We start from the raw sequence: 15,039 nt of genomic DNA on the forward strand, positions 1-15,039 counted from the left end.
ATACACACGCATGCTCCCATGCGCACACACCTCACCGCTCTCTTCCCCCTTTCCTCCCACTCGTCGTATTTCTGAGGTGTTCCTCTTACGACATGTAATTTGCTCTGTTGCCTCTCCGTGGTCTGTCACCGTTTGGCTGGAAGCACATCTGCAACACAAATCAAAAAGAGTCATCTGTAAGTGGGGGCATTGGGCTGCCTGTGAGGTGAATCGAGCAGCAACCGTCCCCACAACACAAGCACAATCAGAGATCATCCGATTTACGAAGGCGCGTGTACTGCGCAGGCACGGCAACTGACCGAGTTGGCCTCGACCTCTCTCTTCTCCCGTGTCTACACGTCCCCCTTCCCTCACCCCTACTCGACTCTTCTTCCCTGAACGCTTTTATTGCCTTTCCTCAAGAGATCAAAGGAGGGAAACACCAGGCGGACTCCAATTAGTGAATTATCCTTTCGTGGGTCTTCCGTCTTTCTTCAGAAGACGTACACACACACACACACACAAGCGAGCATACCACTCCGCCCCCTGCGCAAGACACTGCTCAAGGAAGCAGAGACACTTTTCTCCTCTCTTCCATTCTCTTTCGCCCTCGCTCTGTGGTGAGGTATACGCGTCATCTACATTGTTTTGCTCAGCCTCCCCAGTTCCCTTGTTTCTTTTCTTCGCTGCCTTCATTGCTTGCTCCGACTGTGTGTATGAAGTGTGTGTGTATAGGGGCTGTTGCGCGCGTCTTTTCCACCGCCTTACTCTCTCACTTCCCCCGTCCCCCGAGGACTGCGAGCGAGGTGTTGCTCTGTGCGCTGGGCTGTGTGCGTTGTCCCGCTCTTTCTCTTCACTTGTGCGAGGGAGACCCGCCCCACCTCCTGCTACTCTATGCCTGTCCCCTTAAGTTCATCAAATTGCTCGTTGCTCCTCTCTGTGCGTCCCTCATATGTGTATTCCAGAGCTCGTTGCTTCTTCCTGTGTTTCACCGCTCCCTGTTCTCAGAACTGTTAAAAGCCTTCATTAGGGTTGCTTGAGTTTGTGTCCACTGCAAGTAGCTTCGTTGACTTCTCTAACTACACCACCGCCAGAGAGAGAGGCACCTGTGACGTGTCATGTGCTTTTCGTTCTAGTGACTACCTCTGCACATCTTTCCTGCTTCCGCCCGAGGCACTGCAAGAGGAAGTATCATTAAGCCTATCACGTGTGTGTGTGTGTGCGTTCCCGCTGAATTGCTGCCCTCCTCTGCCGCTTGTTCCCCCTCTCTCTCCCAACAACAACAAACCCACGCGCCCCTTTGTTTTCTGTCTGGGTCGCTTTTCGGGTTTTCTTGTACGGTGTCGTTTCTACCGTGTCTCTCTTCCTCGCGTTTGCTCATCTCTTTTTTTTTCCTTCCCTCCCCGTCTTCGGCCGCTCTCTATCGCTGTTCAGCGCGTCTTCCTCACTTTCCACCTCGCCTTCTCCGTTCCGTTCTCGCGCTCTCTCTCTCTCTCTCCCCCTCGCTAGCCGCTTCCTCTACTGTGTTGGGGTGGCGACCCCCCCCTGCTATGGCTACACAGACTCCCCTCCCCACCCCCTCCTCCTTTTTTTTCATCGTCGATTCGCCGTGTCTTTTTTTTTTCCAGCTTCTCGAATTCTCCTCCAGCCCCACTCTACCCCTTGTCTCTCCATCTCTGTTGCATTCTCTGTCTATCTTGCCTCCCCGGGGTGTGTGTGTGTGTGTGTGTGTGCTCTGTGTATCGGGCCCGTCAGCAACAATGGTGTCACCATTATCATCGTCGTCATGGGTGGACTGCTTAGTGTCTATCCGGTTCGACCTCGATATCGGGCCCAAGATCGAATTCATCTCCCCTCCAGATGCCCTCACGAAGGAGGGAAAGGTAAAGCTACTGCGCTGCGCCTTCCCAGACTGCAACCCAGATTGCGGGTACAACTTCATCTTCTACTTCACAATGCCAGACTGCACCACAGCGGCGGCACAGAGCTTCTCACAGACGGTAGCGCCGCCTACGACCGGAAACACGGTACCGGAGCTGTACGGCGCGGCCTTCTACCGGCAGAAGCACGATCCCAACGTGCCACGGTGCTACGTGCAACAGGTCTTGGTGCTTCTCTCTCATCTGCCGTACTACAATGTGCACGAAATCATCCTTCGCGTCGTGGCGCCGCGCTTCTGTCAGTGCTGCCCGCTCTCCCCAGATACGGGTAAGGTGCCTGTGTCCAGCTTGCTGATCCCAAGTCCAGAAGCCTACTTTGAGTTTGACCAGTCCTACAGCGCCGAGTACTACACGCAAGAAGATGTGTTGTGCGATGCAATGATGGAGTTGGCTCAGTGGCCCTCACCTCACCCGCAGGTGCGCTACACGGTGACGCTGCTTCAGCAGGCCCTCGTCTTCATTACACCGGCGCACTCGCAGCGGCAGCCGAGTCGCGCAACGCGGAGCAGCTGCGCTTCGGCACGCAGCGCCATGTCGGTGGACAGCAGAGTAGAGTTTATGGAGGTAGCACAAGGCAGCGCGCGATATCGTCGCAGCACTTTAGGCAGCGACTTCTTGCCCCTGTTCAAACTCCTTGGTGGGCAGCTGCATCATCTCACGTACGTGTGGGAGCTAGTCATTCGCCACGAGCCACTCTTCATCCTCAGCAACACGCCCTGCATGGCGTCCGCGGTGGCATTTAGCGTCGCATCGCTGGTGCTACCCATCGAGTTCAATGGCATGTTGCGCTCGTACTTTACCGTGCAAAACGACGACTTCTCACGACTGAGTCGGATGGGCAAGGTGCTGTCCTTCCCGACGAACGAGGTTCTCATAGTAGCCGGCACGAACCCTTTCCTACTGCGTAGCTTCAGTGGGTGGCCCAGCTTGATGGTCGTGATGGACCGCAACGCGTCGGTCATGACGAATGGTTCCATCGTGCCGCCGACACTGAGCGGGAAGGCGTGCAGCGCCAGTGTGGTGACTGAGGGAGCCTCACCTCCGCCACAGACCAGTCTGCTCCACCGACAGCAGCCAAATGCCTTTACGGCAGCGTCGCTGGTCGGCCCTTTGCTACGTGCAGTGCAGCCTGAGGAGCTGCGCGCCAAAACACCGCTCTTGTCGTCATCGAACGGTACTCACGCGTGCACGGCGTCTGGACATGAGCCCTTGTCAGTACCCGTGTACAGCCTCACTTCCACTACATCTCTGGCTGGTGGTTTGGCGAGTGTGCCCCACCACAACGGCCTACATGCCCCCTTTGTGGGGGCGCCGCCTAATCTCAGTAGCCTCAGCAGCAATGGCGCCGCCGTGAGCCCCGCTCATCTCTCGAGTCGGCAATCGATCTTCTCATCCACCTCGTCATACACGGCAGACCCGCACACCACCTACAGCGCAAGGACCTCGGTAAATTCGTCGCCATCCACCTTGTGCTCGTCGCGTGACTCGGCTCACAATGTGAAGGGAATGCATCGGACGCAGCGCTCTGAGGATGAAGGTCAAGCTGCGACGCATGGGACTACGAACCTGTACGAGGCATTCCCGACGCAGCCCAGTGACAGTGCTGACAGCTGCATAGTGCAAATCTCACGTGGACGAGCGCGTACTTGTTACGACAGCAGCGACGCCCCGTTGGGGGCTGCGGCTCACCTCGCGTCAACCCCGATCACAACGCCATCACCTGTCGCCTCCTCCATCACTCTCTTCACCATGGACCACTACAAGACCACGGTGGAGTCGGTGCGCGCAGCGGAGCACCAGAGGCGCACCAGCGCTCACCAGGCTAGCTCGCGCAATGAACTGCAGAAGCACCTCCACAACTACTTCGACTCCTCCGTTCACTTCTTGCTGAACCACGCGGAGCAGACGCAGATGCTGCTAAAGCGGCTGCAGATGGTATCCCTGCTAGATGCGGATGCCCAGCGGGCATCCGTCTCACTAAGTCTTACGCAGTGGCATGGGAATGCGCGAACGGCTCCCGTGCCCATCACCGCCGCACACGACGAATGTTGCACCCCCCTCTCGTCACTGCTCTCCTCAGCCAGCACTAGCAACTCCCCTCGCCACCACCACGCGGATACGACGGCGGCGACTAACGGCATTACATCCTGCTCGCACTTTTCCGTTGCCGACGATATGGTGCGCAAGTTCTTCAGATCCCTCACCTCCGAGTTTCTTACACCGGTCACTTCGTGGTTCCAGAGGGTCACCGCCCCGTACACAGCCTTCCACTTGTGCGATCGCGCCTTGTGCGACGCGCTCCTCACCCCTTCCAACTTTCTCGACGACTTTGCGCGGCGGCACCACGAGGTGGCCCCGTCCATGTGGACCCAGCGACACTCCTACAGCAAGTATAAAGTGGTATACGAGCGGTTCGCGCACGGCTGCCTCTTCAAAGCCTATGTTCTCCAGCTCGTGGATGAGAACCTGCGACAGCAGATGGCGGACTTCCAGGTGGAGGACTGGGTCGCCCGTGTGCCCTCCGACGCGGATCGCATCGACCTACTCATCAATCTATTCAACACCGTCCAACGGGAACTGAACGAAACCCTCGATCCGGACGTGCTCTTCGTGACCTCTGCCACATCGGTGCTAGCCAGCATGGCAGTGGTGCTGCAGCAGCCTCACCGAGAGCAATTTATGCTGAAGATTGGAGAGCTAAAGCTATGACACCTGGGGGAAGGTGTTGAAGGTGGAGTTGATGTGCGGAAGCCAGTATGTGTGGGTAGGTCGAAGAGAATGGAGTGGCAAATGTGTTTTTCTCTCCTCACCTTGACAGGTACGACAACGTCAAGGTATCTATGCCTTTCTATGCGGAAGGAAAACTGTGTGTGGGCTAGTTTAATAAGCTACTCAGCTCACAAGAACAGGAATGCGCAGAGTAGATGAAAGCACAAGTTATCACCACTAAAACGGTTGGCCTGTCGAAGCCGCACTGAGCACCGACTGCTGTACTATGGAGGGGGGAGGGTGCGATTCAAGGACGGCGAGAGGGCTACTGAGAAGGTTGGCGGTGACCAGCGGCGAACTCGCACGCACCGTGGCAAACGTGGCGTTTCTCCTCTGGCCCATTTCCTTTTCAGGTATCACGTGTTTGTTTTCCACGCGCGTGTGGGTGGGTGTATGTGTGAGGGAGGGAGGGGTGGCGCATGTGCTCCTTGTCAGCTCCACATGTTCTCTACTGTCCTCTCCCCCTTTTTCCTGACGCTTTCTTTGCCGCGCACACACTCTTCGCCACTGTATGCTCGCCATACTCTTGGGCGGCCCCGCCAATGACAACGTCGGCCCTTGTCGTTGTTGTTGTTTTTCGGTGTCGCTTCGGTCAGCGGTGCGCTCGCAAGCACCAAGTGTTAGATCGAGGACGAAAACACTTTCTCTTTCACCCTCTGCTCCTGCAGCACGGTGAGTCTCGGGAGGCCCTTCACACACAGTACTGCGTTTCGTTCCTTACAGATTCATACAACCACTACCCCTCCCCCTCATGCCTAGCCGCTGAAGGTGGCGGAAAGAGCGCTCGAACGTTTTCACACGCACAATGCTGTCGGAGGAAGAGCGGGCGACGCTGCTCAAGTACTACTCTACGGTGAAGCTTAATGAGGCTCAACGCGATCAGCTCGCTCAGGCATACTGGGCCGCAACACGTGCGGAGCGGGGGGAGATTGCCAAGGTATACGCCCACACGTTCGTAGACCCCACGTTTGTGCAACGACTCATCTTCTTCCATGACTACCACATGTCTCCCACAGCGGCTGGTACAGACCCGTCGTCGCCAGCAGGGGCAGCCGCTGGAACCGGCCCCTTCTTCATGAGTCAGCAGGGCGGCGCTGAAAGTGGCCACTCTCCTCTCGTGGCGAGCCCCAAGCCGTCTTTCATGACTGGGAATCCAATGACGGAAGCGAATCACGCACCGCGCCGCACGCATGCCCAGCGCTTGCTCCGCTCCACAATTCAAGAGCACTTCCCCAAGCTCACCGGCCCTGGACCGTACGCGCTAAAATTCGGATGTGTGCTGTCAGAGAAGACCCGCGAAGAGGTTATTGAGTTGTATGCTTCGCAGTTTCTGCACCCCGACCCACCCGAGCTGCACCGCATCGTCACACTGCCGAGCAGCTTTTCCACTCGCACCCGCAAGCGAATCAGCGGCTCGTACTCGTGGTACCTGCGCTGCTTGGCAACTCAGGAGCTCGTCTGCGCTGTCACTATATCGGTTCATCAACAGGAGACAATACGGTTTGCCGAGATGCCTCTGTTTGCGACGGGTGTTGGGTACAAGAAGAACCGCTTTGGACGGTTGCTGAACGCGGCGCTGTTGGCGTGGTGTGCGGAGGTGGGGCTGGAGTTCATCATGATCTCTGCTGACGTGCAGGCGATCCCGTTCTGGCGCCATTTGGGCTATCGCGCGATGACGCGCGGAGAGAAGAACCGAATTGACTTCTTTTACCAGCATGACTGCTGCAAGTTCAAGGATGCAGAGACGATGATCGGGTACTGCGACCTTCATGGAGGAAACGAAGGCCTTTCCGGTGGCGCACGTCATCGCGCCGCTCACAGCGGCGGCTCTGCAGAGGTGCTGCATATGAGCGTCAGGCAGGTTCTAGCGCAAATGGCTCGCTTTGTCTTGGAGGGTCCCGCCAAGTTACCGACTGAGTAAGCGGTACATGTGAGGAAGAAGTGTTGAAACGAAATACCGTAGTGGAAAAGCGTTGTGGCTCACGATACCAGAGGAGTCTGGGTCGTAGAGCCCGTGACGCACTGCCTGGTCGTCGTTAGCGTTTGAGCCACTGCGGCTGCTGTCTTTATTTCGTGGTGCCTTCTTTGTGGAAGAGCCACACTGCCAGTGCGCACGGCTAGAGTTTAAACTGCTATGCACTGCATCGACATGAAAACGATCCAGAAAAAAAAAGGACGTAAGTCAACGCCAGCAACACGGATGCACAGGAATAGATCAGCGCGAAGAAGAAAATATCGAAGGAGGGCAGAAGCAGCGGTGCACGCCATTTCGTATACGTTAAGGACCCCAACGTAGTGGGAATGATAAAGGCGCCTTTTCTTTGTTTTTTGGTTTTGTTTCGCTGATCCTTTGTGTGCCCTTCATGTTTTTAGTGTCGGGACTGGGCACATGGTTGGGCCACTGTCCCTCCCGCCCCCCCCCTCACCACCACCACCGTACTCGAGTGTCCGCTCCCCGGCCGTCTCTCTCTTTCAACGTCTCTGCTGTTCACTCCGCCCATCGGGTTCTCTTCTGCCCTTCGTCCTCCTTCCCTCCCATCGTTTGAGATCTTCGTAGAAACTTCCCTTCCCCACCCAGACACACATTCCGCCTCTTCTTTCTGCATGCGCACAAGCACACAGAGAGACACACCCGCACAAGAGCGCCCATCGCCCCTACGTGATTCAGTACGAGAGGCAGCGGCGGAGTTTTTTTAACGGTTTCTGTCATCTTGATACTTTTCTCTCCTTCTCTGTTGGTGTGCCATACTCCTCTTGTGCGCCTCCTCCTCCTCCTCTCTCCGCTCTCTGATTACTTTGAGTTTGCTCTTATAAGGCCTGGCGTGCAGTTGTCTTTGTTGATTGTCGACTGGGGCGCGCGCTCGCGCGTACGTGGGCCGCTGCACTCGTTCTTTCTTTCCTTTGTTGGTGCCGGTTTCATCTCCACCTCCTCCCCCCCCCCCCCCCATTCAATCCATCGGCTCCAACTTACCCACTTCCACAAGCGTTCTTTCCTCATCTACTCTCTCACTCGCTAATTTTGCTGACCCTTTGTTCTCGTGCTACCGGAGCCCATCGAGGGGAGCGGGTAGCGATCACGTGGCGGCGTTTCTTGTCGTTCGTTACCTTCTCACCCCCTCCCCCTCTACTCATCCGCCCCTACCACACACCCCTCTCTGTGCCACTTTTCCTTATTTCCCAAGAGCGGGCTCGCACGCTTGTGGTGTTGGCAATCTACTGGTCAGCTCATGGGGCACGGCGTAGCAGTCTCACCCACCTTCACTTCCTCTGGACCCCGCATCATATCGTCACCCGCGCCCCCCACAAGGCCACTATCTCAGCAATGAACTCAATGGCAGACACCGAGGTGGTGCAGTATGTGCTGCAGAACAAGGGTAACTATTATAAGGTGCTCATGGTAGAAACCAACGCCACCGAGGCACAGATCAAGGTAGCCTACAAAAAAATGGCACTCAAGTGCCATCCGGACAAGAACAAGCACAGGCAGGCAGCTGATGCTTTCAAGCTGGTCGGCATGGCGCACACGACGCTGTTGGACCCCACCAAGCGCAGCATCTACGACCGGCATGGTGCGGAAGGCGTACAGCGGCACGAGAGCGGCGGCACGCGTCGGCCCGCGAACAGCGCGGGTTTGTACCGCCGGCGCCCAGCCGGGCAGCGCGACTTCTTCGAGGAGTTCTTCTTTGGCAACGGCCACCACGCGAACAGTTATGGTGCACATCCCGGCGGCAATGGTGCACAATACCAAGCTGAGGTGAACATCAATCCCAATGCTCTGCTGTTTGTGCCCTTTATTGTTTTTCTGCTCGTGGCAATGCTCTTGTCGAGCTCTTACACCGATGTCGACCCCTCCAACCCGCTGTTCGGCGGTAGTCTCCGTAGCGCTGGGAGGGCTGCCACTTCCTTTAGCTTCACGGCGTCACAGGGCGAAGGCTTCATTGTGCAGCGCACGACGTCCCTGTTTGGGTTACGCGTGCAGTTTTACACGACGCCCCAAACTTCAGACATGATGGACCGGCGAAAAGAGGTGTACTTGTCGGTCGAACAGAAGGTGTTGGAGAGTTGGCGGGACTCGTTAGGCCGTCGTTGCGAGGCAGAGTCGCTTAAGTACCGCTCGCGCGGCCGCAACGAGGTGCCACCGGTGTGTACCGACTATCAGCACTTTCGTCGAGCACTGGGTTGAGCAGGCCGACGCCACGCATGCTCTCTCTGCCTCCTGACTGAGCAGAAGTCTTGGTCGGAACCGAAAGGGACTTTCGCGATCGAGCTGCAAGGCGTGCAGCTCGCAGCTACTGTGATCACTTCTGTTCGAGAAACTAAAGCAGAAGGCGAAACTATGACTGGAGCAGGGCGCGAAAGGGGGATTCGAAAGAGGGATCTGCAGAGGGAAGCGTCGGTGAGGCGAAGCGAGAGGTGGGGCGACTGCGTCATCAACGGCCGAAGACACGAGGGAGAGAGGGGATTTGCCTCAGTGTACGTGCTGCGAAGAGGGCTATGCGTGAGTGTATGGGTCTGTATGCGAGTGTGCTCCATTCCGCCCCTCTCATCCCGTGACTCACTCGCCCGCCACGTGCTTTGCTCCCTTCATTGATGCTTCTTCTGCTCACTTGTAATGCACAACACCGGTGCAGCTGTGTGCGCCGGTGCGTCTTCTTCACTTTTCGCCCTCGTTCGCCTTGACGCCAACTAGGCTTTTGATGGCTTTTGCGTTGGGGTGTTTGGTTTTACTCCACCTACGTGACCTCGTGAGCTGTGCGGGTGTGTGGGCACCTGTAGTGTGGCCCACTCTGCCGCTCCCGCTACCCCCCTCTCTCTCTTCAGTGTGCTTCTTCTCTGTTGCCAGCTCCACTCCCCCTCTCGCATGCACGTGTCCGTGAAGGGAAGCAGCGTTGCTGCTATGGGCTGAGCCGCGACCCAAGGCAGAAGCACCCTCCCCTGCCGTTCTCTCTCTTACCAGAACTCTCTTCTCGCGAAGAATGGCGAAGACCGTTTCCGGGTTACCTCCCTCCCTCTCCAGTGTCCTTGTCGCATCGTTGCTCGCCGTGTTTCTTCCCTTTGCTCTCTCGTCTTTGTATGTGTGTGTGTGTATGTATGTGGGTGGGTGTGCTCTGTTTGCCCCACCTCTCTCGCAAGTGCGTTTGCTCTCCCCTCTCGTACTCCCCCTCCTCTCTCGGCTTCTGTGTCCCGGATGGTAGGGGGGGGAAGTATTAGAGCAACGGAGTCTTCCCTATTTCCTGCTGACCCATGGCGTTGTCAGCATTTCTGCGCGAAGTCTCGTTGTCGCTGTTAGTCTTCTCTCTCTCTGTGTGAGCAGGTGTACTTGGGACTCCTTCCTCTCTGTGGTACGCTTTTCTCGTATCTTCTTTGTGTTGGTATCCTCTCCGACTCCCTTGTTGTCGTTGTGCTTGTAGCTGTTGACACGTCTACCTGTATGAGGTAGCGTGTGTATACGTGTGGGTGTGTGTCGACACACGCCATCACCCCATCCTTCTCAGCCTCTCCATCATCCTCTTTTGTTAAGTACGTCTCTTCATCTCATGTTTGTTCGTCCGGTTCTGCCTAACCCTTCTCCCCCTCGCCCCCTCTTCGCCCCGAGGGGATTCGTGAGGGAAAAAGGAGCGTGCGCTGATAGGCACCACCCAAACAACTGTGTAGGGGGGGGAGGGGAGACAGTCATGGATTCAGTAGCCGCAGTGGGCTAGTGGTGACGCGATCAATGGGGAACTTTGCTCCTTACAGTCTCTCTGGTTCTCTTCAGTGCGAAGAATGAGTGGGCTGAGGGAAAGAAAAAAAAAACAAGTCGTGCGGTACACCCTCTCGCTAGTCCGTCCCGCTGCGTGAGTAACTAATGGCGAAGCAAGGCTCCACCTCTCTCTCTCCTCTCCTCGTGACTTCTCCACATCACTTACGGTCGCTGTAGCACTGAAACTCGGACCTTGGCATCTCTTCCTGTAATCATCTACGTGCATGCAGGCCTCCCGCGGCATCTGCTTCCCCCTCAGGTGCAGGGGAGTCGCACCGAGCTTGCTGTCCAGCTCTGGTGGCCCCGCGCGCTGCTCCGCAGGGTGTCAACCATCTCGTGGCCTGCTATTCACGCTTCCCTGCAACGTCCCCCGGGGCGGGGCCCCTCTCTTATTAGCACGAAGGATCGACTTGAGTGGGAGGCGCTTGTCGTACCACTGAGGTGGTCTTGCCCACATACGATGGCCGCGCTGCGCTGCCGGGATAGGCGCTACACATTTCAACCGAGCATCGTCGCCACAAGCAAAGCGACGTGAGAAGTGCTGTGGACTGTACGCACCTCTTTCCCTGTCTCAGTCGCATCGCTAAAGTTGCGTTGTTTCCTAGTAAAGCACTCGAGACCACCTCGATAGAAGCAGCGACGTGATCAACTGCTGCGAAGGACGAATGTCAGCTCATCACCGAGGATGCGGTGAAGTCAGTGCTCGGACACGACAGCGCCGTGCTCTCCATCGCATTGCCCACCGCCTCTGGTAATGATTTGTGACGGCAGCAACGGTGACAGAGCGCTGACATCGTGCCCTCGCGAGTTGGACCTCCATCATTGCAGAGAGCGAAGGGTGCACGTACGGCAGAAGCGGTGCTTGCGCAGGTGATGCGGAAATGTAGCGTGTCTGTGGTGCGACCCTACCAGCACGAGAGGTGCGCTCTTCAGCTTTTATTATCGGAGCCCTTCAACATGACCATGTGGGTGTCTCTGGAGGTGAATGCAGAGATGCACCGATTTCTCTACCACCTGGATGAGGCCGCGCATGATGGTGCGATGCAGCTTCGTCGCAGTTCACGCGGCAGCGTGTCTGTGCCAACCCTACTTGGGCCCGGGGTGGTAGCCGACGTGCAGCGGCTAGCACTGGTGATCTCACCAACGGAGAGCGCGACAGCGAAGGGCCCGGTGCTCCGCGCAGTGCAGTTCCTCTTCAGCACCCCCGTATGTTTCAAGCAATGCTGGATGGTGCCACAACAATGGTGGGCGAGCCTGTCGCAGCCTCCTCACCACGCCGAAATCCGCGCAAAGGGAAGCCGTTGCTTGTGTGATGCCCCTCTCCTAGACACACACGCGCACATGAAGGCCGCCCAGGACTGTATGCCTGCGAGCACGCTTGTCTTCTATATGCGGGGCACCTGCAGACCGCCACTGCAGCCTGCACCTTTCCCTTCCCCCCTCCCCCCAGCGGTCTTGGGAGACGCCGCGCACAAGACAGAAGCATAGGGGAACCGCGCGCTCTTCTCTCCTTTTCGCTTTGGTGAGGCTCTGATACGGATCCACATAGGTGCCAGTATTCTACGCATCACACTTCTAAGAGTCAGACACATTTCGCGGAACTCTGCTCGTTCCCTCTCACTTTTCCTTCTGTCTTCTACCTACCTACCTCTCTCTCTCTGTGTAGCGTATCGTCTCTTGCACGGTGTGTTCCCCCCATTCAGCTCGAGAGCCTCCGTAGTGGCGCGCTTTTCTCGCTCTGTGAAGAAGTCATCATCTTTGGACGTCGATGTTATCATACGGGCGAAGCTCAGAGCAAAGGTGTCTCACTTGTGTACGGAGAGGGAGACTATCTTACGTCGTTGCTGTCCCCCTACCACAAGCCAAACCCCCTCTCCCCTCCCCCTCCCCTACGCTCGTATTTACGTGTGTCGTGGCGGGTGTGTATGAGGAGACACCACACCATACATACAACAAAAGACCACACCCATAGAAGAGTCAGTCAGCAAGAACTCTCCCTCTCTCGGGCGCGCTTGTGATCACGACAATTCATCAAAGAACAGGCAGAACGTTTTCCCCATCGGTTTCTCGTTCCCTTTTCTTTACCCTCACTCACTGCGACACGACTGTGTTGCGTGGCCGAACTAAGATGCCACTTTCACCGCTTATACGTCCTCTATCCCCGCTGCAGACGCAGCGCGCCCCTTTGCTGCCGGAGCCGTACTCTCTTGCCGACGTCATTCTTCAGCCCTTTTCCGCGGCGACGTCGGCGACCCCCGCCGGTGTGTGGGATGAACACACATCCTCCGTTGCTGTGGGTAGACCCACTGCTCCAGAGTCACAGCATAGCCGCGTCGCGTACCCCTCTGCGCCTGGCGCTACCAATGTGCTGCCCGTGGCCATGTCGACGCCTGCACCACCCCTCCTTCTGGCTCACACACTGGCGCCATCGTTTCACAGTATGGTGGGTGACGCACTGAGTTCAGAGATGCTGCGAGACAGCTACGCTGCTCAGCCCAAGAAGGATCGTCAGCAGCACTCGGTTGTGGAAGCTTTGCGATGCGTTCCGACTGGCACCACTGTTTGGCCTGGGTCGCGTCTCAGCACTGACACAGGTGCCACAAAAGTGCCCGCTGCAAGTGATGCGGTTCATTTTGAGCACCCGAGGCGCACGCAGGCGCCAAGCCGGGCATCATCTTCCCCTAACCACCTCTACGTCAGCGGCACAACGGCGCGCTCCAGTTTTGCGCATAGAAGGCCAGCAGATGAGGCTCTGCCTGCTGCAACGTCGTCATCGTTGCTGCATTCTGCGGCCACGACGGCGATGGCGGCAGCACAGCCGTCTTATGGCACTGCACTCTTGCGTAAGCGCTTGCCTGCTACGCAGGCGAGCCAAAGGGAACGCTGTCGCTTGCATCTCCTGGCGCAGAGGCAGCTGCAGCGCTCTTCGTCCCAGTCCCTCTCCGACTGGCGTGCCCACGGCAGAGCAAAGGTGGTGTCCCCTTTGTTAACGCTCTCGTCCTGTTGCAGTGCCTCAACTGCAGCCGAGTGCGCTGAAAGGGACCCGAACAAGCCTTACCCCGCCGCGCCGCTCGCAGAGTTGGCGACGTGCTACCACAACCCCGCAATACGTGATTCCTCCTGTCGCCCCCATACGATTTCGATGGTGGCGTCTCCTGTTGTGGGGGAGAGCGGCGAATCAGCAGCGACCAACGCTTCCGCAGGCGGCTGCGCGAGAATCTCGCATGCGCGAGTGGTGACTCCATTTGCCAGCTCAGCACTGTCGCCCGCCCACTCAGACGCAGCGGAAAAGACGAAGGAAGGGGCTTTCGTGGCACTACCTCGTTACTCCCCTCACTGCGCCTGTGGTAGGAGAGAGGAAGAAAATGTGGTCGAAGGGGAGGACGGGGACACATTTTTTGACGCCCCATACGACCTTGCAAGAAAGATGCTCCAAGCACTGCAGCCTGAGCCGATCGCTGGGCCATTACGCAGGCCAGCGCCGGAGAAGCAAGGGAAGACCCCCAGAAGCTTGACACCGAGCACGAGGTCCTCTGGTGGCGTTGCTAGTGCCCCTGCGACTGGATCGCCAACGTCACCGGCTGCCGAGCCCTACCTGCCTCGCTACGTCTATCCAGCCTTGGAAGAGTGTCGTCGTTTGCTACACGAGATCCACCTCACCAACCCGTTACTGCATCGTTGCCTCGCACCTCCGCGACCCCTGGGGACCTCCTCAGGCAGTGGCAGCTGTCGTGTTGCCACAGCTGCTTTAGCTCCTTCTGAATGCTCGCAAGCGTGCGCATCATCAAACAACATGCCTGTATCAGCCCAGAGTGGCACCTTTCCCTCTCTTTCTGCAGCCACCACCGCTGTGGTTCTACCAAAGCGAACAACTCTTGCGCTAAGCTCCGAGGCGCGCCGGCTGTACCACTGGAACTCCACTTCCGCTGCCGAGGACCTCTCACTCATGCACGGGCCGTTCCAACAGTCTTCGGAGCGCTTCACCAGCTCTATGGCCCTCCAACTGCAGCGCCTTCAAGCTGTCGGAGCGCGCCTTTACGGTAACACCCATGACACATCGACCTCTCGGGACGAAGTGCACGGGCCTGCTAGGCGGAGGTGGCGCTTGCCTTCTTCAGCGCCTTCAACCTCGTCCTGGAACTTTGTGGTGCCCCATTTTGATGTCGACCAGTGCAGCAGCGAGGAGAACAACGCCAACGAGTCGCCCTCTGGGCAGCTGCGGCGACTCTTGCGAGAGACGGAGGCGGTGCTGCCGTCCCTGCTGGGACGTGAGGCAGGCCCACCGCTTTCCACTACCCCCAACGCGGCCTTTACTACTCTTTTACCCTCAACAAAGAACAATGCTCGCGGTGACAGGGATGACTGCAGCCACAGCGCCCTCGATGGGGCCGCCACGACCCACGCTGCCGGCATGTCCACGCCGCTAGTGGGGAACCTGTTTCCCTTCCCATCCATCTGCGACTCGTTGACGCCAGCCCGACCACCGATGCTATCGTCCTCCCCATATGGCGCGTAAGCGACGCTAAATGTGCAGTGGCGCGAGGCGTGGTGGGGGAAGACGTCTGGGGGGTGGCGACACGCTGAGAAAAAAAGAGAGTTGGGGTGCCC

At 57.6% G+C, this 15,039-nt stretch overlaps 4 protein-coding genes across 4 annotated transcripts; all 4 read left to right on the forward strand.

The window, feature by feature from the left end:
• Positions 1-1,934: 1,934 nt before the first annotated feature.
• LPMP_352170 (hypothetical protein) lies at positions 1,935-4,628 on the forward strand (the record flags this gene model as incomplete). Its single annotated transcript, XM_010704852.1, has 1 exon — positions 1,935-4,628. The coding sequence occupies one exon, from the start codon at positions 1,935-1,937 to the stop codon at positions 4,626-4,628; it is 2,694 nt and encodes an 897-aa protein (XP_010703154.1).
• An 865-nt stretch (positions 4,629-5,493) lies between these two features.
• On the forward strand, positions 5,494-6,609 carry LPMP_352180 (hypothetical protein; the record flags this gene model as incomplete). The annotated part of the gene is made up of 1 exon (XM_010704853.1): positions 5,494-6,609. The coding sequence occupies one exon, from the start codon at positions 5,494-5,496 to the stop codon at positions 6,607-6,609; it is 1,116 nt and encodes a 371-aa protein (XP_010703155.1).
• Positions 6,610-8,010: 1,401 nt separating this feature from the next.
• LPMP_352190 (chaperone protein DNAj, putative) lies at positions 8,011-8,871 on the forward strand (the record flags this gene model as incomplete). The annotated part of the gene is made up of 1 exon (XM_010704854.1): positions 8,011-8,871. One exon carries the CDS (start codon positions 8,011-8,013, stop codon positions 8,869-8,871), a length of 861 nt encoding a protein of 286 aa, XP_010703156.1.
• Positions 8,872-12,559: 3,688 nt separating this feature from the next.
• LPMP_352200 (hypothetical protein) lies at positions 12,560-14,947 on the forward strand (the record flags this gene model as incomplete). The annotated part of the gene is made up of 1 exon (XM_010704855.1): positions 12,560-14,947. The coding sequence occupies one exon, from the start codon at positions 12,560-12,562 to the stop codon at positions 14,945-14,947; it is 2,388 nt and encodes a 795-aa protein (XP_010703157.1).
• Between the last annotated feature and the right edge of the window lie 92 nt (positions 14,948-15,039).

Source organism: Leishmania panamensis (assembly GCF_000755165.1).
Source record: "Leishmania panamensis strain MHOM/PA/94/PSC-1 chromosome 35 sequence".
In the NCBI taxonomy this organism is placed as follows: Eukaryota; Euglenozoa; class Kinetoplastea; order Trypanosomatida; family Trypanosomatidae; genus Leishmania; species Leishmania panamensis.